The sequence below is a fragment of the Candoia aspera genome, chromosome 1, assembly GCF_035149785.1.
Source record: "Candoia aspera isolate rCanAsp1 chromosome 1, rCanAsp1.hap2, whole genome shotgun sequence".
In the NCBI taxonomy this organism is placed as follows: domain Eukaryota; kingdom Metazoa; phylum Chordata; class Lepidosauria; order Squamata; family Boidae; genus Candoia; species Candoia aspera.
The window spans coordinates 316757624-316780387 of record NC_086153.1 but is presented as its reverse complement, the minus strand read 5'-3'; the positions used below and the strand labels follow the sequence as shown (position 1 = coordinate 316780387).

The following is a 22764-nucleotide window of genomic DNA, read 5'->3' as shown; positions in this document are numbered from 1 at the left end:
ATCACCTAAGCATCAGACTGCGGTGCTTAACTCTCTTCAAAATGAATGCTTGTTCAACGCCAAAGCACCAGGGAAGCTGTCATCCCCATTAGGCTAGACCAGCTAGGTGAGCTGTTTTTTTGAGTTCAGGACTGGGAAAAATCACAGGCCGCGTACATGTCTTGCTTTCCAAGTGTGGTTAAAATTGGGCCCAACAACTCAGATACTCCTGTATTGCCACCTTAGCTCAAAGGCAGCAGCATCCCCTTAAGATCAGCAACTGTTGCTTCCTGGTGAACACGTGTAAAAGCCCGCTTCACAAGCAAGGTTTTTAAGTTGTATGAGAGAAACACTGGATAAAGGGGGGTTATTAGGCACGAAAGCCAGCTGGGTGACTTAGGCCAGTCACTTTCTCTCAGCCCAACCCGGTGCAATGTAGTCTAGCCTCCTTGTGGTGCACCCCAGGAACATGAGTTGTCACAGCTAAATAGTCTACACATCTGGCTGCTGGACCTCATAAGGATTTCCCAGCAAGAAAAAAGCAGCATGAACACCAAACTGCTATGCCATACGATTAAAAGGGGGGGGGGTGTATTTCCCTATTCGGCCTGTACAGTACTCCTAAAACGTGATTATTAGGGAGGGACTCTCACCTAAATTAGTAAGGCCTATCTCTAAGTAAACGTGCCCGCATCCGGCTGCCAAAAGGCCTCGCTTGCCCTTCTCCGCCACCGAAAAACCGCTCCCGCCCTCCCTGACGGAGGCAAAAACCTTCTGGAAGAAACCGCAGCTGAGCAAAGGAAAAAAAAAAGGAGGGGAGGAAGAAGTAGCGGGTGAGCATTTCATTGGACAGCCGCCCAAGTGTAGCTCCGCCCTCTTTAACTCAGAGTTGCTCTCCGAGACGAAGCGGACCCCGCGAACCAGAAAGCCAGTAAGAAATCGGTTGCTGGGCAGGGTGGGGCGTGGCTGGCCAATAGCGAGGAGCTCTCGAGGAGGACGAGATCGAGTGGGCGCGGGTACGCCCCTCCTTCCGCTTAGTCTGGGGCTATTCCTGCGGGGGGGAGGAGTAACGGCTCTTGTTGTCGCCGAGATCCGGCGAGGAGGGGGTGGGGCTCATTTGCTGCTGCCACCGCCCTTTCCTCCTCCTCTCCCCCCGCCTCCTCTCCTCCTTCCCGTCTCTCCTCAGCACGCAAGCATTTGGCCATCCCAGCCCCTCTAAGGGATCCCGGCTGGCTGGGTTGGGAGCCAGCGCCGCGCCGCCCAGCTTAGGGACAGGGGATCCCGTGTGTTCCTTCACTCGCTCTGGAGCTCTAGCAGGTAAGCGAGACCCTGGCTGGATGAACTCGGGTCTGGGGCGCGGGAACGATGGACACGGGCAGGCGACCGGGAAGGTGGGAGAAGCCAAGTGTGGGCTGGTCGCGGTACTACAGGGCGAGGAGGGACTGTGGTGGGCTAAATTGGGAGGTGGAGGTCAAGAGTTACGACTAAAAGAGATCTGCATTTGGGTGTCTCGGGGAGTTGTAAGGAAATAGGGGCTGGAGAATGTGGCGAGGGGAACTTGCATACTTAGGACTAGGGGTATCTCGGCCAGATACTAAAGAAATGGGGGCCTGGGAGGGGATGAGGATGTGAATCGTCTGGGAGAAGCTTGCTTGGCTAGGGAAATCAGTACATTGAGCAAGTCGCCAACACAAACACACACACATACTCTCTCTCTCTCTAATGAGCTGGGTTAATTTTTTTCCACAAACGGGTATTCTTAAGATGTTTGGAATTATAATTCCTATCTTTTGTTAGCGATAACTGGGGTTGTAGTCCAACACATCTGGAGGGCTCCAATTTGGGGAAAGAACTACGGTTATATAAAGAAGACTGGGAGAAATCTGGAAGAGAGTGATGAAGAGCAAGATGAGGGTGGGTAGCAGACACAAAAGCCCCCAATAAAAGGAAATTAAGGTTTGGGTGGCAAGGAGAGAGTCTGCTGTTAGAGGAGAAAAAGACAAGCAGAATTAGTGGAAGGAAGTGGGAATTGAGGAGCCCACTGAAGAGATGGCAAGGAAGAAACGGCTGGTGCTTAGGATGGTATTTGAATGTGAGAAAGAGTTTTGTGGCAGGCTCCTGAGGCTGAATGAAGGGTTTAGGAAAAGTGGGTGGGCATGAGCTGAGTAGATTTATTTGACTGAAACACTAGAGAATCAGCTGAGGTTTATTTCTGAAGAGAGGTGCTTTGGTTTAGCTGGTTGTGGTCATGCATAATAAGATATATGGATAGTGTATGTTACTTTTGAGGCCTCTCTTCAACCAATGAGTGTTGGGAGTATGATTCGGAGGTGTGTGGGGTGGGTGGAAGTGCAGTCCCATAATACTTCAGTAATGGGGGAGGGGTACCTTACAAATGTTCTGTTGAAGTGTTTGGAGAGACCTATCTTGAAGAAGAGATTTATCTTGAAACAGAGATTGGGTTTAGATAGTGGGTTTGCAGGAGACACAGTATTTTGGGGGTAGGGCATTGCAGTATAATGGTAAAACAGTAGGAATTGGGATGATTGTTGAATAGGCACAGGGTGGTATTGATATCTGGATATGTTTTTGAAATATTTATGTAAGATTGCTGAATAAGATCCTATGTAAGTTGGAAGACTTGTGAAACAGGAAAAAAAGTTAAAGTCAGGAAATAAATTTAGAGGTGTATTAAAGGTGGCGTCTCCTTCAAGCTGAGCTTTACTTGCTCTGACTAACCAGAGAGCAAAAATTGTAAGCTATAGGAAGTGGTTTGGCACTGCATTTTTCTGGGATTTTGTTTGACTCCCCAGTGTAGCCTATAGCTGTGGTATTCTCTGAAGGTCTCCCATCTGAGACCACACCCTGCATAACTCCCAAAACTATGCAGGGTTGGCCAACTAAGAATAAAGTTATATTTAGGTGATTTGAAACAGGCTAGTGGTTTCTTTGTGGGTGAATGATAGAATAATAATGTTCCTATTATTCCTATTTTGTATTTTGGAGGTAGCTGCCTTAAATCCTACTTTGGGCAGAAAAATAGAATTTGACGTAATGCACAAAATATGCTAAAGTTTCTACCTATTTCAGTATCTAAGAATACTTAATATTTTTTGTTGCTCTGAAGATTTTATCACACAAGTGGGGAATCTGAGGTGCTTTTTGCTATGGATGTTCACTAGATCTGTATCTCAAAATGAGCAGGAAGGCTATATTGACATGTATGTAAAAACTGATTATAGATCTGGTTAATATTTATGTTTGAAGAGAAGGAAATACTTCTGGAAATTGCATTTAAAATAGTCGGATACTGAACGATATATTAAATTTGGGTGGGGCTTGTTAAAAGGAACAAATTGCAGAAGGATTAGGTACAGAAAAAAACTGGATGGCTAGAAAGCAGATGTGGAATTTATTTGAGACGAGAAGATTAACTGCATATGAATGAAGAAACACTGCTTAAGTGCTCCTCAAAAAGGGATAGATCTGCATATATGAAATAGAAAATGTCAGTAGGAAAGAGTGCTTAGGTTAAAGAAGTAGGGAAGTGTGTTGGAAGAATGAAAGATTGTTAAAAGGATCCCATGGCAAAGAAGATTTGTGGCTCTCCTCAAGCTGTCAGGAGCATAGGGGAACGTTTTGGAAGGTAAGAATAGAAATGCCAATATAAGTTGTACGTTGGGATATTTTTAGAGATTCATCCTCTGCTGAAAACTATCTTGTGAGTAACTTTGAGGTGGGCTTGGCTATGGCATGGGCTGAGATAAAATTGATTGTAATTATATAATTGGATGAAGGATTTGGTGAGAAGCTTGCTATCAACAGTAGTTTTAAGGATAATTGTTTTCATTTAAGAAATGAGGTGGTTTGAACAAGTTGGCAATGAATGGAACAGTGTTGGTACTGAGAGGAATCAGAGGTGTAGCTTTGTTCTTAGGAGTGGTTGGGCTGCTCTTTGGAGCAGAATTATGAGGTGGTCTGTTTTGTTATAAATAGTTGCTTGGCTGGGGAGTAATTTTTCATCATCCAGAGAGCAAACAGTCTTGTAAGCTAAATCTTGCTACTGTGGGAGGTGCGTGCAACAGCTTCCAGGAACTTCTGTCTAGTTTCATTTTGAATACACTGCCCCTTGTGTCTTACTTTTACAGAAAATGAAATGCAAAGAGAATTTCTCACTGTTTTTGTTTCCTTATTTCAGAAGTTAGAAACACTTAACTTCATTAATGCTAACTGTAAAATAATTCATTGAGGACTACGCTGCTTTAAGTTTGTATTACATTTCTTAAAATTCCCTGAATTATCTACAGCAAGCAATACTTTGATCTGAAATTAATCATGTATATTCCTTGTCTATTTGCTGGTGGTAAACATGATTGGCAATTTCTAATAACAATTCATGACACGTATTTCTGGCCTGTAGTATTTTTTTTTTTTTTACTGATAGGTGTTATACTTGATAAAACGAAAAAATTAGATTCCAAATTAAAGACTGCTCAAAAAAGTAAAGCAAAGAATAATAAAACTAGAGAGCATTGCCTGTGCAACTCTCATAGCATCTCGCAGTCTTTTGGAGATAGCGCATGGCATGGGTCTTCATATATTTTTGGAGGAGAGGATCCATGTACAGGGAATACATCAGTGCTATGTTTTTCATTTCAGCTTCAATGCAGTTTTGTAGATGGGCATGAGTGTTGCCTAAGCATGGGATTTTATAAATCTAAAACCATATTAAGTGAATCTAAGACATTTCAACTGTGCCATTAGGGTTTTTTTGTTCGTTTGTTTGTTTTTTGCAGTAACAACCCTCCTTACCTGTGATGAATAGCAGTAGTGGTAGATACCTAGCAGGAAAGATTAATATATAGTTATTTGCTATATAGTTATTAACTAAATACTATTACTTGCAAGGCTCTACACATATCCCCAAAGCAGTAAATATGAACTGGAAGATACTTATAAACCACATTTTATTTTTCTGGTTCACCTTTCTAAAATACCATCACAGTAAACAAATCTTTGTTTAATTTTTCTTTGAAATAGCATCATTTGACTGAAAAGGACTATGTTGACTTATCAGAACTGTGTTTAACCACTATTTTGGATGAACTCTGTCTGCACCATATCTGGACTATTCTGGCTGAAACTAATTTTTAAGGGTAAGGCTTCCATTCTTTTTCAAAACACAGTTTCTTGAGATTGCTTAATGACTTCACAGGGTTGCTGTCTGCAGGCTTTCTTGTTGTTTATTCGTTTAGTCGCTTCCGACTCTTCGTGACTTCATGGACCAGCCCACGCCAGAGCTTCCTGTCAGTCGTCACCACCCCCAGGGACGAGTCTGTCACCTCTAGAATATCATCCATCCACCTTGCCCTTGGTCGGCCCCTCTTCCTTTTGCCCTCCACTCTCCCTAGCATCAGCATCTTCTCCAGGGTGTCCTGTCTTCTCATTATGTGGCCAAAGTATTTCAGTTTGGCCTTTAATATCATTCCCTCAAGTGAGCAGTCTGGCTTTATTTCCTGGAGGATGGACTGGTTGGATCTTCTTGCAGTCCAAGGCACTCTCAGAATTTTCCTCCAACACCACAGTTCCAAAGCATCGATCTTCCTTCTCTCAGCCTTCCTTATGGTCCAGCTCTCGCAGCCATATGTTACTATGGGGAACACCATTGCTTTAACTATGTGGACCTTTGTTGTCAGTGTGATGTCTCTGCTCCTAACTATTTTATCGAGATTTGTCATTGCTCTTCTCCCAAGGATTAAGCGTCTTCTGATTTCCTGACTGCAGTCAGCATCTGCAGTAATCTTTGCACCTAGAAATACAAAGTTTCACTGCTTCTACATTTTCTCCCTCTATTTGCCAGTTATCAATCAAGCTGGTTGCCATAATCTTGGTTTTTTTGAGGTTTAGCTGCAAGCCAGCTTTTGCACTTTCTTCTTTCACCTTCATCATAAGGCTCCTCAGTTCCTCTTCGCTTTCAGCCATCAAAGTGGTATCATCTGCATATCTGAGATTGTTAATGTTTCTTCCAGCGATTTTAACTCCAGCCTTGGATTCCTCAAGCCCAGCATGTCGCATGATGTGTTCTGCATACAAGTTGAATAGGTAGGGTGAGAGTATACAGCCCTGCCGTACTCCTTTCCCAATCTTAAACCAGTCCGTTGTTCCGTGGTCTGTTCTTACTGTTGCTACTTGGTCGTTATACAGATTCTTCAGGAGGCAGACAAGATGACTTGGTATCCCCATACCACTAAGAACTTGCCACAATTTGTTATGGTCCACACAGTCAAAGGCTTTAGAATAGTCAATAAAACAGAAATAGATGTTTTTCTGAAACTCCCTGGCTTTTTCCATTATCCAGCGGATATTGGCAATTTGGTCCCGAGTTCCTCTGCCTTTTCTAAACCCAGCTTGTACATCTGGCAATTCTCGCTCCATGAACTGCTGAAGTCTACCTTGCAGGATCTTGAGCATTACCTTACTGGCATGTGAAATGAGTGCCACTGTTCGATAGTTTGGACATTCTTTAGTGTTCCCCTTTTTTGGTATGGGGATATAAGTTGATTTTTTCCAGTCTGATGGCCATTCTTGTGTTTTCCAAATTTGCTGGCATATAGCATGCATTACCTTGACAGCATCATCTTGCAAGATTTTGAACAGTTCAGCTGGGATGCCGTCGTCTCCTGCTGCCTTGTTATTAGCCTCTCTGTCATGACCTTCCCGTCTTGGGTGGCCCTTCACAGTTTAGCTCATGGCATCATTGAGGTGCTCAAGCTCCAGCACCACGACAAGGTGACGATCCTTTGCTGAAGGCAGGCTTTCTTAGTAGTTGCAATATATTGAAATAGAAATTCAACCTATTCCTCCATTCTTTCCCTCATACAGTCCTACTCTCCATCAGCCACTCCACCCCCGCTATCTTATTTCTTTCAGACAGAAGTATGACTCAGGAAAAGGTAGCAAAATCTAGTAGAAAGAATATCTTCAGTATGATTATAAACAAAGATGTAAAAACAAGTATTAATTACTAGTTTCCCCATTTTTAACATGATGGTACCAAAAGATTTCAGTATTCAAATTGCCAAGTTTACGATTGTATCAACTAGCAAATTCAGGCAGAGATATGAGCAAGACTGGAAGATGGAGTGTAACACCAAACTGATTATAGCTTTGTACTGTTAATTTAGTGCCACTGAATATAGTTGGTTCTTTCTGATTGCCAATTAAAGCTTTAGTTGATAATTCACATATTAAAACAGCTAGTATTGATTTTGAAAACTAAGAAAATAAAAAAATAGAAAGAACAAAAAGCAAAATCTTCAGTCACCTCCTGCTGCTGTACTTTGGTTGATACTGTTCTAACCCACTAATATGCTTACAAATCAATATTGGTTATCCAGTTCAAATTAACTGTCAGTTTACTTCCAACAGAAAAATTTTGCATTGGTGAAGATGCTTCTTGTGAAATCATATATCAATTAATGTTTTAAAGTAATCTTGGCAAATAGAATGTATGAATTTTGCCATGCTGTCTGTCCAGTAATATAATTGAAGCATTTGTATTAATGGGAGTATCTTAAGCTAGGTTTATTTAAATATGTCTGTTTTGTTTAATAACAACAAAATGAATCATGATAAATATAGTGGCATAGCCAAACATTCATAGATATTAATAAAATTTACCTAACAAATAGTTAACATTTTTGGGTAATAGTGCATGAATGTACATATGACCTGGTTCTGGATTGCATTTTGTCCTTTGAATCTGGATCACTGCACAGATCAAGTGATTGTTAAATATACCTTACCAGGATAATTTTGGATCATCATGTAATTTTAACTTGTATGTATGACAACACAAGCATTTACAATATATACAAACAGACTCAGTCTAGTGTATTAGTTGAGATGCTGGACTAGGAGCAGATGACCTAGGTACTGGTTTTTGCTTAAGCCCAGAAGAGTGACTTTGGGGCTGAAAGAAGTGACTAACCCAATCTGTCAGGCTCTGTGACAAGTTGCCTGAAAAACAACCATCGCATCATGCATTGAAAGCTGTTAGGTGAGTACAATGCAAACAAGTGGCCCCTGCAACCAAGTGGAACAGATGCTAGAAACAACATTAATACATACTCACACTCAACATGGTTTTCCCTTTCAGGTAAGCAGCATTATGCAAAGCACAAAAAATTAGCCAAAGAAATTAAGGCAATAAATAAACAAATAATCTTGCAATCACCTTGCTTCCACCACTTCATCCACTGCTTAATATGTTGTCTTTTGTTTTTCAGTTGTAATGCATATTTGAAATAAGTCAGTGTTATTACATAGATTTTTGCATGTGCGGCACTTTTGACATCCTTTCATGTGGCCACAAAAGCGCAGCTGAACTCTTCATTTGAAATGATTCAAGGTGTGCTGTCTGGAGTTTCTGGTTAACCAAGCCTACTTTAAGTGTACAAACAAAAACACTGAAGGATTATTTGGCTGTTTGCCTGAATGCATGATCCCTTGAAAGTGGGTAACCACCAGATTAGCCTGTCCCTTATCCTTTCCAGTGTGTTCAGCCAGGAGAACTGACTGAAAGAAAACTATACTCACATTCACTTGGATTATGAGTACAGCTTTCTGCCATATCTGGGACCCTGCTTGACTAAAGTCCCAGATTACATGGAAGGCTATATTTTCATATTAACTAGTATGCTTACAGTAATAAAACAATATCCCATAATGGTGGAAAGCTGTATTCCCATGCAAGCAAGATGAATATAGTTCTCCTTCAGGCCTCCCAGTGAACTTGTGGAAGTTAAAGAGTTTGAGCAGGGACATCTTTTATCTACTTTCAAGTCTTCATGTGTTCAGGTGAATGTCTGAAGTACACTGTAATTTTGTTTACAGGTAGCCCTCGCTTAGCTACCACAATTGAGACCAGCAACTTGGTTGCTGAGTGCTGCAGTTGCTAAGTGGAAAATCACGTGACTGCGACGGGCTTATGACCTTACTTCTCATTGGTCATTAAGTGAAGCACCGCAGTTGCTAAGCAAAAAATCACGTGACCGTGACTTAAAATTTTACTTCCACCTTCTCTATTAACTCTGCTTGTTGCAAGCCAATTGCAGAGCATGCAAATGGTGATCACGTGACCATGGGATGCTTGCAAAGTTATTTTTTTAGCACCATTGTAACTTTGAACGGTCACTGCACAAGGCAGTCAATAAGTGAGGACTACCTGTACATGGATTTGATAGGGCCTGTGTTGCCCTGAGTGAGATATAGGCAGAAAACTATCAGTGTTTTGGATTCATTGTCTGTCTAATACAATAGCATGCTTATTGCAAAAAAATGAACTAGCATTTTATTGTTTTGCTGACTTACCCCATTGAAGAAGGCTTTGAATCTTTCTGTCAAGGCTATTTGTCTCTTCTAGTTTTCATCCAAACAGATAAACTGGCATACGTTCAGTTCTTTGGTGATCTCTCATCTAGACATTAGTCAGGTTCAAACTTGCCTAGCTTCTAGTCTGTATTGTGTGCTTTCAAATTGTGCTTGAGCCATGACAAACTACATTCATCTTGAACTTGTTCATTTCTGTTTTCATTAAGAAATTGAAATAATATTTATGTGACTCATAGGTTTTAAACATGATGCTTATTTTTTAAGTCAACAGGTAATTGATTTATATTAATCAAAGTTAGTATCAGTGCAAGTATAATGCTTAATTTTCAGGTTAAAGGAATAATAGTAACCATAAAAACATAGGAGGCAAAGTCATCTGTAGTTGTGAGATTCTTTTGTCTGTACCAGGCATTTAGTTAATTTTTTACAGCTCAAATTATTTAACATTAATGTAATACTATCTTTATCTTCTGTGTCTTTACACCAACAATAAACAAGAAAAGATAACATTTCTGACTTCTGTCACTTAGAACGAGAAAATTAATTTCCCATTTATTATGTTTTAAATTAAAGTGATTGGTTCAGATAAATCAAATACATAACTCAGGTTATAGAAGTCAGAACAATGCTAAAGGGAATTCTTAATTTCCGCATTTGTTGTTTTTCATAGTATTCCCTGGAATATTTTCTAATTGATGCATTTTACAGAAAGAAAATGTTAGCAAAAGTTGCTGAGATATATTTGGTAAATTTAGTTACTAGTTCATGAAATTTTGACATCATATATTCCAAATAATGCTAGTTCAGCTATGTATTAAAAGTATATATAAAGATGCTTCAATAAACTAGTGAAGTAATTTTTTTTTGTCCTGGGGAGACAATTTTTTTAAAAAATTAAAAGTTTTGAGAGAAGGATCATAACAGTATTTGTCCAGTTTAAAGACCTACATTTTACTGTAATTTCACTCATCCAGGTTTGATTGAAAATCTTGGTGTATCCTGAATTGCAAAACATTTGCCTGTGGGATGAAGGGTGAACTTTTCTCACTCAGGTTTGCTCAGTGGGTACAATAGGCTGAGTATCATGATAGTAGAGTGGCAGAATTGTTTTACTGTTCAAAAACACCTTTAAATACTTGGCAAACTGTGTGTGAGCTTGCCCTTGGGTTGTCACAGCAGGCATGGGGATTGTCTTGGTACACTATTCTGCAGGAGCTAGTATTGGATCTCAGCTTTTTGGTCAGGAGTTGCTCAGGGTTTGTTCAAGATTTCATGCCTGCTTCCATGACATAGGCCTGTTCTGACTACTTCATTCATGCCTGCAGTAAGTTACACTCTCAGTTTGGGTCCTATTTAGCTCTAGCTAGTACTGCAATGCTGGAACAGTTTATTGTGACTTCATTATCATAGGAGAAATAACTTTTGATGAGATCAGCCCTGCCAGTGTTTTCAAAAGAGGACAAATCAACACCCTCAACTGGTCAACTGCTGGAGATCTTCTAATGGTGTGTTATGTCAATGAAGGGAGCAGAACCAAAAGAAGTTTACTTTTTCTATCATGAGGGGCAAGTTAATGGTGGGAATAATAGTTTCACTTCCTAGAAAATTTGTGCAAACTTTTGCTAATACATTGCTCCAGGAGCATATTGACTTAAATGTGTTTATTAATTTGATTTTAATGTTCTTAGCAGTGCATTCTTTTTCATCAGTGGCTTATTTGCAATTTCTTATCCATTTTGCTCTCATTTTGGGCAAGACTTCAAATTTTGGGAACTGAGAAAGTTCTTAAGTATGTCACATGACACAAGGGCCTTTCTTATCCTTTTGACTGCTTACATTTGCTAAGGCGGGAATTGGCCTTTTAGTTAAGGTGGATAAGTAATGCTTTCTTGCAGGCGGGCATGTACCCTTTTGCATAAAGCAGACAGTAATAAGAGATCATCTGTTTCCAAATTCCATTCTTTTAATTTGAAATATTAGTAAGTCATCTTGGTTTTGCTTTCACTTCTAGTTCTCTTTTCTCCAGAGTCACTCTTCAGAATGTCATCTGTTTTTCCAAATTCACGTTACTAATTGTAACAAGATAGAACCCTGAAAAGCCCACAAAGATGGATTTTGAACTGTTTGGTAGGACATTTTTGACAGTTGTCCTGTCCTAGCAGTTGTACATTTTTTGATGCTTCAGAATTGGCAATTTTTTCCTTCCACAGCTGACTGAATTGTAGTTTGCCATGGTGTGAACAACCATAGATGCAATTTTCAGGGCAGCTGAAAATTTTGTATTTCAAGTCAAAGAACAACTTTTTTTACTTAATTTGTCTCAAGTGGTTAAACTTGAATGGATCAGTTCATATATCAAATAACGTAATTAAGAATTTAAGTATCCTAACCAACCAATTTTCTTAAAACTAAATTCATATGGTTCTTAAATTGCTGCTTTTGGTGCCACCTTAGTGTTTTCTACATTAAAGTTAGTTATGGCTACATCAGTTATATAGCTGCATTTTGGAGGGGGGCAGATAGAAGCAAGGACTGGCAGGGCCACAACTAGGGGGGGCAACCGGGGCATGTGCCCCGGGTGCCGCGCTGGTGGGGCGCCAAAATGGGTGTGGAATCCATGTTTGTCTCGGGTGACACAGATCCTAGTTGCAGCCCTGAGGACTGCGGTGGATCATGTGATGATACACTGATGTCACATGTCACAGTAAGGATTGTGTTTGTTGAAGGGAAGAGTTAACAGCATATTTGACTGCTTGCATTCCCATTTTTGTTTCCTGCCAAAAGCTGGGTTGTTTGATTTGATGCTGAATTTTGGCAGCATGATTTATAGAGCCAGGGGAAAAAAGATTTTAGGGGCCACAAATGGATCTATACAGCACAAGTTTCGCCATCACCTTTTTAAAATTAAAAGATGAATGAAACATGTACCAGAGGAGATGTCCACAGACTCACTGAAGCCAAGTGCTTTTAACAGTTATGCCAAACTGGCTCTCAACTTCATTGAATAAGGTTTATTTTCTCTAGATCCTATTCAGGGAGGTGGTGTCCTTTGCTTCATCACTGAACTGCTATCTTTGGGCCTTGAAACCTGTATGTTATTTTATTTCACAATCTGTTAGAGACTTGGTTGATCAGTCACCTAAAACTCATGTGAGCATCCAGTCCGTGCTTACGCTTGTTAGTCCACTACTTTTTCCTGTCAGATTGGTTACTTGGATTTTAAATATGAAAAAAACACACCTTTTTTCTGTGCAAACAGGAACAGTATGGAGTGAGCAATTGGGCAGCTCTGGCCCACTGTTCTGAAAGTTTATTTGAAAATAATTTGGGGAAGTGATATTCAGAAATAATCTGAAATGGCAGCTAATCTTTACAAGGAATATCTGTCATTGAGTTAGCATACTGTGTTGCCAGGATCTATTGGCCTATCAAGGTTCTTTAATTTATGTACACAGAACAAATTTATATATATTTACAGTGCTTTTTAATAGTGAATTTGAACAGTTGAGTTATAGGAATTTGTCACATTTTGTAATAATAAGAGCAAAGACTCTGAACCTAGCCAGTTAAAGAGACTTTATTCCAATTTGTTTCAAAATATTTGGAAATAATGTTTTTAGAGTTGACTTTGAATAAAGGCCCACACAACTGAATCTAGTATTAATCTGCCTGCTTTCCACAAAGCATCGTTTCAAGGTATTAGAAAATACTGATTTTCACTTTGATTGCTTACTAAAAGTAGCAATCTGAGCATTCAGGGACTGTTATCAGAATATTTTAATGAAGCCTGGAAAACAGAATAGTAAAACAAATCATCAGCGTTACTTCTTCTTGAAGGGCTTCATGTAGACATAATGAAGAATATGGCCAGGATAAAACAACAAGAGCCTTTTGCCTGATAGGTTTCTTTTGCAGGAATAGTTTGGTCTGCTGTGGCATGTGCTTCTATGCAATACTTAGTACAGATGACAGGTGATCCCTGTTGGGAAGAGAGCTCAAGAACAGCATTGTAGCTATTTCAGAGTGCAGTAGATATAAATCCTCCTCCTGGTTTGAAATACTGCCTGTCTCTCTCTCTCTAGTACTAGCAACAAATAAGAACTGGCTTCAGAGTTGAAGTTTTACATCTAAAGTGATGAGGTTATTATGTGCTGAACTTGTTTTCTGAAAATTATGTAATACTTGAATATGAAAAGATACATAAAATTCTCATGGAACACTTGTTGATCTTATATTCAGGGAAAGCATAAGTGAATCTCAGTTTTGGTTTCCTTGGTTTCTCATGTTCCCAATCACAAATTTGTTCCTATTTTTGAACTTGTTTATAAATTTATTTTATTATTTATTTGCTTTATTTATTTAACTATTTATTTATTAAACAAATAAATATATAGCCACCCATTTACCAAAAGGAATTCTAGGCAGTGAACAGCATAAAAACACAGTGCACCAAAACAAAAAGACCATTTAAATGGGGAGAAAACGAAGTCTGCACAAATGTTTTGCATGGTTTCATGTGAATTCCTGTGAATGTATGCATTTAATTGCCTATCTTCCTTGTATACCTTTTTAAAATAAAGAACAGTCCTAAGTTGTGTACCATGGGCACTTTTCAAAAATATATGATTTCTGTTAATTTAAAAAGTTTTAAACCATATCTTAAAATTCTGAAAAGTGTGCATTTTGTTGTGCAAAAGCAGTTAGTTTGTTATACAGTAGAGCAGGGAGGTATGAATTGGGCAAGTGGGGAAGGAGAGAATCCTCTATTCACTGGGAACTTCTATGCAAGACAGCACAGGTGTGACAGTCTTTAAAAACAACTTGTTTTTGCATTTTGATAGTTTAATCACCAGAAAAGCAGCACAGCATATGAAAGCTTTATCTGTCATACAGACTTGGGGTTAGGGAACGGATACCAGATGCCCCCTGAAAGGTAGGTGGTGAAAGGACAAACTTCCGAACCATTACAGGTCACACATTTCTACCATCACAGCACTTTATCTTAAGCAGTTGAAGAAACTATTAACAGCTGCATACCGAAGTAGATCTGATAGACTTTAACAGTAAAGATTCTAAGTTGGTCTTTTCTGTTGCAGATTTCTTCCACAAAACAAAATGCTTTCACCACATGGGGAATCATGTGAGATTTTTATTCTCTTTGTAAAATACTTAATTAGGTGCAATCTTTTCACCAGCTGCCTGTCACTACCAGTTCCACTAACAAAATGAGGGGATCTGGGGACCACAGATGAGATTTGATAGAAAAAAAACTACAACAGTGTGTCCTGCTTTCCCCCAATTTCCTTTTAAAAGCTCTTTTAGGATTTCTAAATGCTCTTTGAAAGTTGGCCTTCCGAGAGTTCTTTGAGAACAGCTGTTCAATGAAATTGAGAAATTTAGCAGAGGAATGCACTGTAAATTTTGATCAGTGTTGTAAGCCAGATTTCCTCCATGCTCACTATATTAGACTACAGTACCAATCATTCCAAACAGACCTGCATGTCAGTACTGATTTGGGAGAATGGTAATTGTAATCCTACATACCTGGCCCAGAGGAAGGCTGACAGAGCTTCTTACCTGCCCTTCATTGAGAAGTTTTGGCAGGATTGCTACTCCAACCCATTCCCATTTTATTCAGTCCAACCCAATGGAATGTTGGAAATGCATTATCTGAATGGGCTCAGGCCTCGGTCAGCGGGATAATTCTCCAAAAATGGATGAGAACTCAGCCAAAGTTGGGGTAGGAGGAGAAGCCAACAACAGAAAGATTAGGTTCAAATGTGGGCTGGGGAAAAGAAAATTCAAGTGGGGGGGATCCCCCATTACTGTATATCCATGTGGGAGAAGCAGTTTGACTGTGGATTGGAATGTTGCCAGCTCCTCCATTCTACGGCCCCCTTTCTTCTCAGTCACATGACCCAGAATGGAGCTATTATTAAGGGGCTGGTAAGAATTCCAGAAGCTATACTTTGTATGTAGCTTCTACCTTGTTCCTTTTTTTCCTTTGGGAGAGACATTCTTTTTTATGCCAAGAGTTCTGCTAAAAGCCCTCTTCTGAATACTATGTAGTCTGTAATCTTGAGGAAAACATTGCAGCTATGAAGAATATTTATTTGCTTAGCTGCTTCAACTCTGTCTGTTACAGCCTTTAACCAAGCTGCAGACTCAAAATAGAATATATAGGAAGACAAGTAATTTTGCTCAAAGCAACTTTCAGTGTGTGTCAAGACTCAAAGTCCACCTTCTGATTTGGGTGGGGAGGGGACAGTGAGCATGATCAACATCAAAAGAATTCATTGAAGAGCCTCTTCATACTGGCTTTGAAACCAGAACTTGTGAAAGAGGTTATTATGATCCTGCATCCGATGTGTTTTATGAAAATCAAGCCAGTATGCATTTTTACTTGCACAATATACAGTTTTTTTTCTCTACTTGTTAGGGGAAGAGCAAAGAGCTGTGTCTGACCAACTTTTCAGAAACTTAGGTTTGTAGGATTTCAAGTTACTATTGCCCACATGCTACTAAGCATTTAAAAACTGTTCTGCCTTACAGAATACTGGCCACAATTCCCCAAGTTACATGAGCTTTTATTATTTTGAAGATTTCATAATGCTTTTTTTTAATTAATAGTCTAAAATTCCTTAAATTCTTCATATTCCATCTCCCCCAAGTTACTGGCTAGACCAGGTCAGATACCTTCCCTTTAAATCAGTCCAAATGAAAAAGATGCAGCGTATGTATTAATGTTATGTAACTGTTATTCTGAATTACATATCAAAGGGAAGCCTTCTGGAAATGTGTGTGAAGCCACCCTTAGTGTCATAATAAATGGATATAAAATAAATGGATGAAAAGAAATAAATACAATAAATTCAGAACTGCTGTTTTTGATTATGGATTTAACCATGTGATAATGAATATCATTGGTTCATTTTTTATTTCAGGTTCATGTTGGGAAAGGGTTTGAAACGCAAGCTGAGTGATTATGAAGAGAACATGGCTGGTGTGTCAAGTGCCTTTGATTCCAGTCGAAACCTGCCATACCCACTCAAGCGTCAGTTGGTGCTCAATGTTTGCCTTGCCAAGTTACAGACATATAAGATGCTGGTGGAACCAAATCTACATCGTTCTGTGCTTATAGCCAATACTGTCAGACAAATCCAAGAGGAGATGAGGCAAGAAACTAGCCAACAGCCTGTTAACATGTGCGGTGGTTTAAGTACCACCCCTTCCAATTACCTAGGTTTTGATTTGTTTGGAATGCCTTCACACTTTTTGCCTGGAATTAGTCAACAGGAATCATATGGTTATGAACCACGGTCTATAGAAAGTCCAATTGAAAATAGCTTGTTGATGGTTTCAGATAATGACATGTCATCAGCCATTTCCTCTATTCTAAAAGATTTGGACTTCATGGAAGATGTGAGTCCACCTACTTACTTGGCTGGATCAGGAGATGATCAGTTCAAGACTTCAGAAATGCCAGTTCTTAAATTAGAAGAAGATAGACAAGACTTAAAAGGAGTAGAATGTGCTTTTGGTTCCTTTGAAATTTCAAATTCAACTAGTTACTTGAAAGACTTGGCTATTGATGACATATTTGAAGATATTGACACTTCAATGTACGATTTTGACTTTGACTGCCCCTCACCAACTCCTCCGAGAACACTGTCTTTGGCAACAACAGAAGAGATGTTGAAGACATTCCCTTCTTGCAATTCTTCCTCAGCAAGCAACATCCCAATATGCAGAAGTGATATCACTGATTTAGACCATATTATGGAAATTCTTGTAGGGTCTTGACACTTTTACAGTCCAAAGATACTTTTTCCTAAGCTGCCATACAGTGATGGTTTGAAGATAAGCCACAGAAGGGAGCGAACATCAAAGTGTTATGCCAAAATGGCAGCTACAGTCATTTTCTTTAATGGTTCTCAAAACCTCCCTAAAATTCATATAAACCAAAAAAAAAAAATGACAGCCTGTTATATAAAATGGAGTATTTATTAAATCAATTGTGCAATCTTTTTAGCCCTTTTAGGACATACATGAGTATATCTCATGTGTTTGTTTATTCCTACAAATCTAACTTTTTAATGTGCAATTTTTAATCTGTGTGAAGGATTTGCAGAACAGCAATTTTCATAAGAGGGGAAACATCATCTGAAGTCTAAAGATTTATTTTTAGTATTAAATTACATTCTTTATTGGCATTCACTGGAGTTGCATACTTGGGTTTGCAGCCTCAGTACAGTATATTTTTAAAAATATTTAAGGAACTACAGATCTCTTCCCTTTTACTGAAAACTCTAGAAGTTTGGCAGCAAAATCTCTTGCATTTTGTAAAACATTTAAAACTATTTATTTTTGTAAATTTTATAGTCTTTTTACATTTTATTACAATGTTCTAGTTTGGAGATGAATTTCTGGTTGGATGTGGCTGGCACTACCTCTGTTAGCAGAAATGCTTTAGCTCTTTTCAGTGCTTTGTCTAACACTGCAGATCTTTTAGTTTTCTTGGATGATATTTCTGGTGGTAGAAGCAAATGCAGCAATTTGCTGATTGGTTAAATTTTATGGTATTTAATTGTAATTTATATGTATATTGTCCAATTTTAGAACTTTGTCAGTATTATGTGCATCAATTTGAGGGTAATACGGCTTTTTAAAATTTAGTATTTTCTGTATAGTTAGAGCTGTTTTAATTCTCTGAAACAGAATTTTAGATTTTATGTGCAATATATCATTTAAACAGGCCACTTTTGCACATCCTGTATTATAAGGAAATACATAAAATCTAGGTGATGGAAATTCATAATACTGATGGTATCAGAAGTAGACCATGCAATTCAGTCTACTGGCAGCTCTGTGCAAGATCTGTAAGAGTTGAATATGGCTTGCTTAAGCACCGCTCTGATTTTGCACATCTCCTTTTCTTAAAATGGAACTTCAGTTGTCCAAAGTGCTCACAGTGTATTGTATCTTCTTAGTGGCAGTTTTTATCTTGGTTTGGCCAAATAAAGTTGTAATTGAGTAGAAGCCCAGTAAATCATCCTGCCATTAGAGACTTGGTAATCTGCCTACAAGAATTACACTTCAAATTACAGAAATAGTTTTTTTGTCACATCCCAAGATAGGTTTGCCATTTGCACATAATATGCTGAAGTGTATGATTGTGTATGAAGCCTGCCCTAACCCAACTTTGGTGCCACTTGGCAGGCTGTTTCAGTGCTGGTGCCATTTGGGGACAGCACTGTGTTGCCAAAATGGTGACATTTTGACCACAACCTCTACTGTCCCATGGTCATAGAAGTAGCACCTGCCTACTTCTTACTGAATATATGTGGCTACTCTATGTTCCTATAGTGTAATATCGCATCACTGAGGAGTCCAGTAAGTTTGAAACGGATACAATAAAGCACTCATCAAGCAAGCAACACAATAGGTGTAGGTAAGTAAAAAAAAATGATGGGAGAAACAGGGCGCAAAAACATTACCATTGTATCTACTGGCACGTGGACTTTTATATGTGCATCTATCCACCTATTCCTTATTCATTTTTTCCACTGAACAGATGGAATTGCAGCATGAGCTGGAAGTTTGCTAGCTTTGGAAGCAAAACATCCACACTTGGTTGTATATTCACAGTATATGTTTTTTGTTTAACAAGAAGGCAGCACAAAAAAATTAAATGAAGCCTGTCTTCAAGAACACTAATATTTATAAGTAACTTTCTAGGAGGATGGGAGGCACTTTTTAAAATAGAACTGCAGAATACACATTGGCCAACCATCTGAATTGCAGTAGAAGCCACTTATAGGATGGCCATTTTCTAATGGTAACTTCTGGCCATGGTGATTGAAAGTCCTACCTAAAAGGTTGGACCCCCTTAAAATAATCTATTGGGGCTGATGTTTACCTTCCATTTCCACCTACCATTTTCCGTGGTATTGGAGCCAATCCACTACTCAACTTGAAATGCAATGTGATGTGGGTCACCTGATGTGGCTGCTGCATTGAATGTGTGTGGCATTGCATTTGGGGGATGAAAGGGAGCTGTCTGGCACTGTTTGAAGCTGAATGTACACTGTAAGAGAAGCAGACATTCATGGTGACATACTAATACCAGTTGCAGAAACATCAGGAAAGCTGATTATCTGATGCTGAGGGACTATTCAGGCCTCAAAGACTGTAGCTTAGTGTAAAAACTATTAACAAAGCAACTAATGTTAGAATATGGTTGTGGCATTGATGAGGATAGCGATCCCATGGATACATGAAGAAAATAGGTTCAGGATGGGACAGTGGCTATTGCTTAGTATTGTGTATCTTGTTTTGCTATCTCCTTTCATTCTTTTCACTTTACCATTCAAGGGGAATCTTACAAGCATCAGTGGAATTTTAAGACTTTGCCATACGTTTAATCTTCAACAAGAATCAAATGCAATCTTTTGTTGAAAACCTGTGATTCTTTCATTTAGTACTGGTCCTTTACCTTCCACCCAACTTGAGTCATGACTGAGCTGGATTCCACAAACTAATCCCAAGTCAATCCAGTTTTATTTGCTTAATGCATACTTTGGCAGTTGAAATGTATTTATATGCCTAAGAGATTTGCAGTTACATCTAAATTATAGTAGACCCTTTTGCAAAATATTGTCTATCCTTGATGTAAAAAGGATTAGGTGAAAAGAATGTATACAGTTCGTGCATAATGCTTCTTTTGTATATAGCAAAATGAATCTCAAAAATGGTAAGGGCCTTCTGCACTGTGATAAAGCAGACTAGTGGTTAAAAGAATATTTTTTAAAATTCCCTTAATAAATATTTGAATCTAATTTGTTCTCATCTACTGGTACAGTTCTTAAGCTGAAAGGTACAAGCATCAAATACTTAAACTGCACAAACAATATACTAGTGGCAAGAACATGCACATTGGCTGTCAAGCATTGATTAGGCATCCTGGGAGGAGTTATCTTATTTTGTGACTTGAAAAAGGAGTTAGGTTTTATGTACAAGCTTCCCTGGAAGGTGAGGATGTTGATTCTTCCCTAATGATGATTTCATCCTCTTCTCGTTTTCAGATTACATCCCAGAGTGGTTTCCAATACTACCTGAAACATTTGCAGGAATAATTCTTGAATGTAAACAGTAATGCCATAAGCATTGTGCTTTTTACTTTTTGAGGGCACAAAGGCCTCTGGTCCACCTCTAGTTTCAAAAAAGGAAAGAGGCCTCACCTTATTTGAAAGTTGTGTTTCTTTTGTGATACTATTGTCAAATCATATTTTGATAAGTTTGGAATAAATAGTATGTTAAATGGCATGTTTTGAAAACTAAGAGCTATCATACACAAAACAAGCATATTCCCTATAGTGCTGTTCACCACCCTAAGAACTTGCATTAGAGCAGGAAAAAACTTACAGTGGGGTGCTATTTTAAGCAACGTAGTAGTGGCAAGAACATGTGCACTGTCAGCTGTTGACTGGCCATCCTAGGATGAATGATTTCCTTTAACAAGTGTCGAACATGTTCATGGTAGAACTTTTGCTTCTGATTTCAAGTTCCCCAAGATAAAATTTGTTACGTCTCTCTTAATTGAGAGTGGTTGGCATGAGTTAATAGGTTCCAACCATTTGTAGCAAACACACTTTTATGTACAAGTTGTGAACGATAAGTTTACACTAGACTGCATGCAGAAATTCCTCATTCGAGCCCCATTTTTCCAGTTAAAAGAATTAGATAAGATCCCTGTTTGGATGCCAAAGAATGGCTTTCTTTAAATCTGAGTCAGCACAAGAAAGCCACTTACACGTTCGGGGGAGATGGGATTTATTTTATTTAAAAGATTTGTATGGCTGCCCATCTTAGAGCAGAACTCTGGACGATTCACAATAATAAACTACAAACCATAAAAAAAACAATAAAAAAACCTGTTGCCTCAGTCATCTCCTAGGATGCTCCAACAGCCATCCATAGGGTCCCAACATTGTACCATAATGCCTGGGTAAAAAGCCAGGTATTCAAGGCCTTCCAGAAGGCTAAAAGGGTGGGGGCCTGCTAGATTGCCAGAGGGTGTTCTACAACTTAGGGGCAGCTATGGAAAAGGCACGCTTCTAGCTTCCTGTACATGGCAGCATTTTAGGGAAGCGATCTGGAGTGCCTACTCTATCCAATCTGGTGGAATGGGCAGATACTCTCAGGGAGAGGCAGTCCTGTAAGTAACCTGTTTCTGTGCCCTGTAGGGCTTTAAAGGTAATCACTAGCACCTTGAATGCACTTGGAAGGAAAATTGGAGCCAGTGCAGCTCATGCAATGGGTATAACGGGGGTAAATTTAAGGGTGCCCAACTGTGTGTGCTGCTACATTCTGGACCAGTTGTAGCTTCCAGGTGGTCTTCAAGGACAGCCCCATATATAATACATTGCACCACTCCAAACAGGAAGTGCCCAAAGTGTGACTGTGAACAAGGCCTCCCCATCCAGAAAAAGGTGCAATTGGTGCACAATACAAATCTGTGTAAAGATGACACATCACCAGACCCTGGGGGGGGCCAAAACCGCAAAGCCATTCTGTCCTACCAGGGTTGAGTTGATGTTGGTTCTTCTCCATTCAGACCCTCACAGCCTCCAGGCGCTCGGTCAGCGCTATAACGGCATCACCTGCCGAAGGTGGAGATGTATAATTGGGTATCATCAGCATACTGATGATACTGTGCTACATGCTATTGAATGACCTCACCCAGCAGTTTAACATAGACGTTAAAGAGGAGAAGCAAGAGACCTGAGCCCTGAGGTACCCCTCATTGCAGGCCTAGGGCATGTCCTCTCACCACCACCACCACCACCAACGAACTGGCCATAGACAAGGAGGAAAACCACTGAAAAACTGTCTTCCACTCCCAACCCCTGAGGCTGGTCTAGAAAGATACTATAGTTGATGGTATTGAAAGCCACTGGGAGAGCCAGGAAAGCCAGGACAGTTGCACCACCCGCCCCAACACCTGCAAAGGTCACCTTCAAGCATGACAAATGCCATCTCAGTACTGTATCCTGACCTGAACCCAAACTAAAAAGCATCCAAATAAGTTCATCCAGGGCACTTTGAAGCTGAGTGCCAATTCAGTGAGGGATCACACACGCAAGTAATCAACATGACTTCTGTACTTGCATCAGAGACAACTCATGAGGATGGCTAAGATTGTGATAGTTGCAGTGTTACATACACATGGAAGTCAATATGGACTTGTTAGTTTGTCAGCTTTAGATTTATTAATGTTACAAGCCCTCCCACAGAGGTAGGAACATGTCTGCATAACTTTGATGCATCTGTTGCTAAGCAGCTACTAAACCAGGGTTGAAGAACCCTTCCCAATGTTGCTAATCATTTCCA

The 22764-nt window shown here is 39.4% G+C and overlaps 1 protein-coding gene across 1 annotated transcript; it reads left to right on the top strand.

Annotated features, from left to right (window-relative positions):
- The first annotated feature begins 1131 nt into the window (after positions 1-1131).
- Positions 1132-20210, top strand: LOC134488137 (SERTA domain-containing protein 2-like). The gene is made up of 2 exons (XM_063290415.1): positions 1132-1296; positions 16317-20210. Exon 2 carries the CDS (start codon positions 16321-16323, stop codon positions 17173-17175), a length of 855 nt encoding a protein of 284 aa, XP_063146485.1. The 5' UTR covers positions 1132-1296; positions 16317-16320; the 3' UTR covers positions 17176-20210.
- The last annotated feature ends 2554 nt before the right edge of the window (positions 20211-22764 follow it).

Excerpts from the sequence above, each read along its gene's own strand:
- LOC134488137 (XM_063290415.1), top strand. The coding sequence starts at position 16,321 with ATGTTGGGAAAGGGTTTGAAACGCAAGCTGAGTGATTATGAAGAGAAC.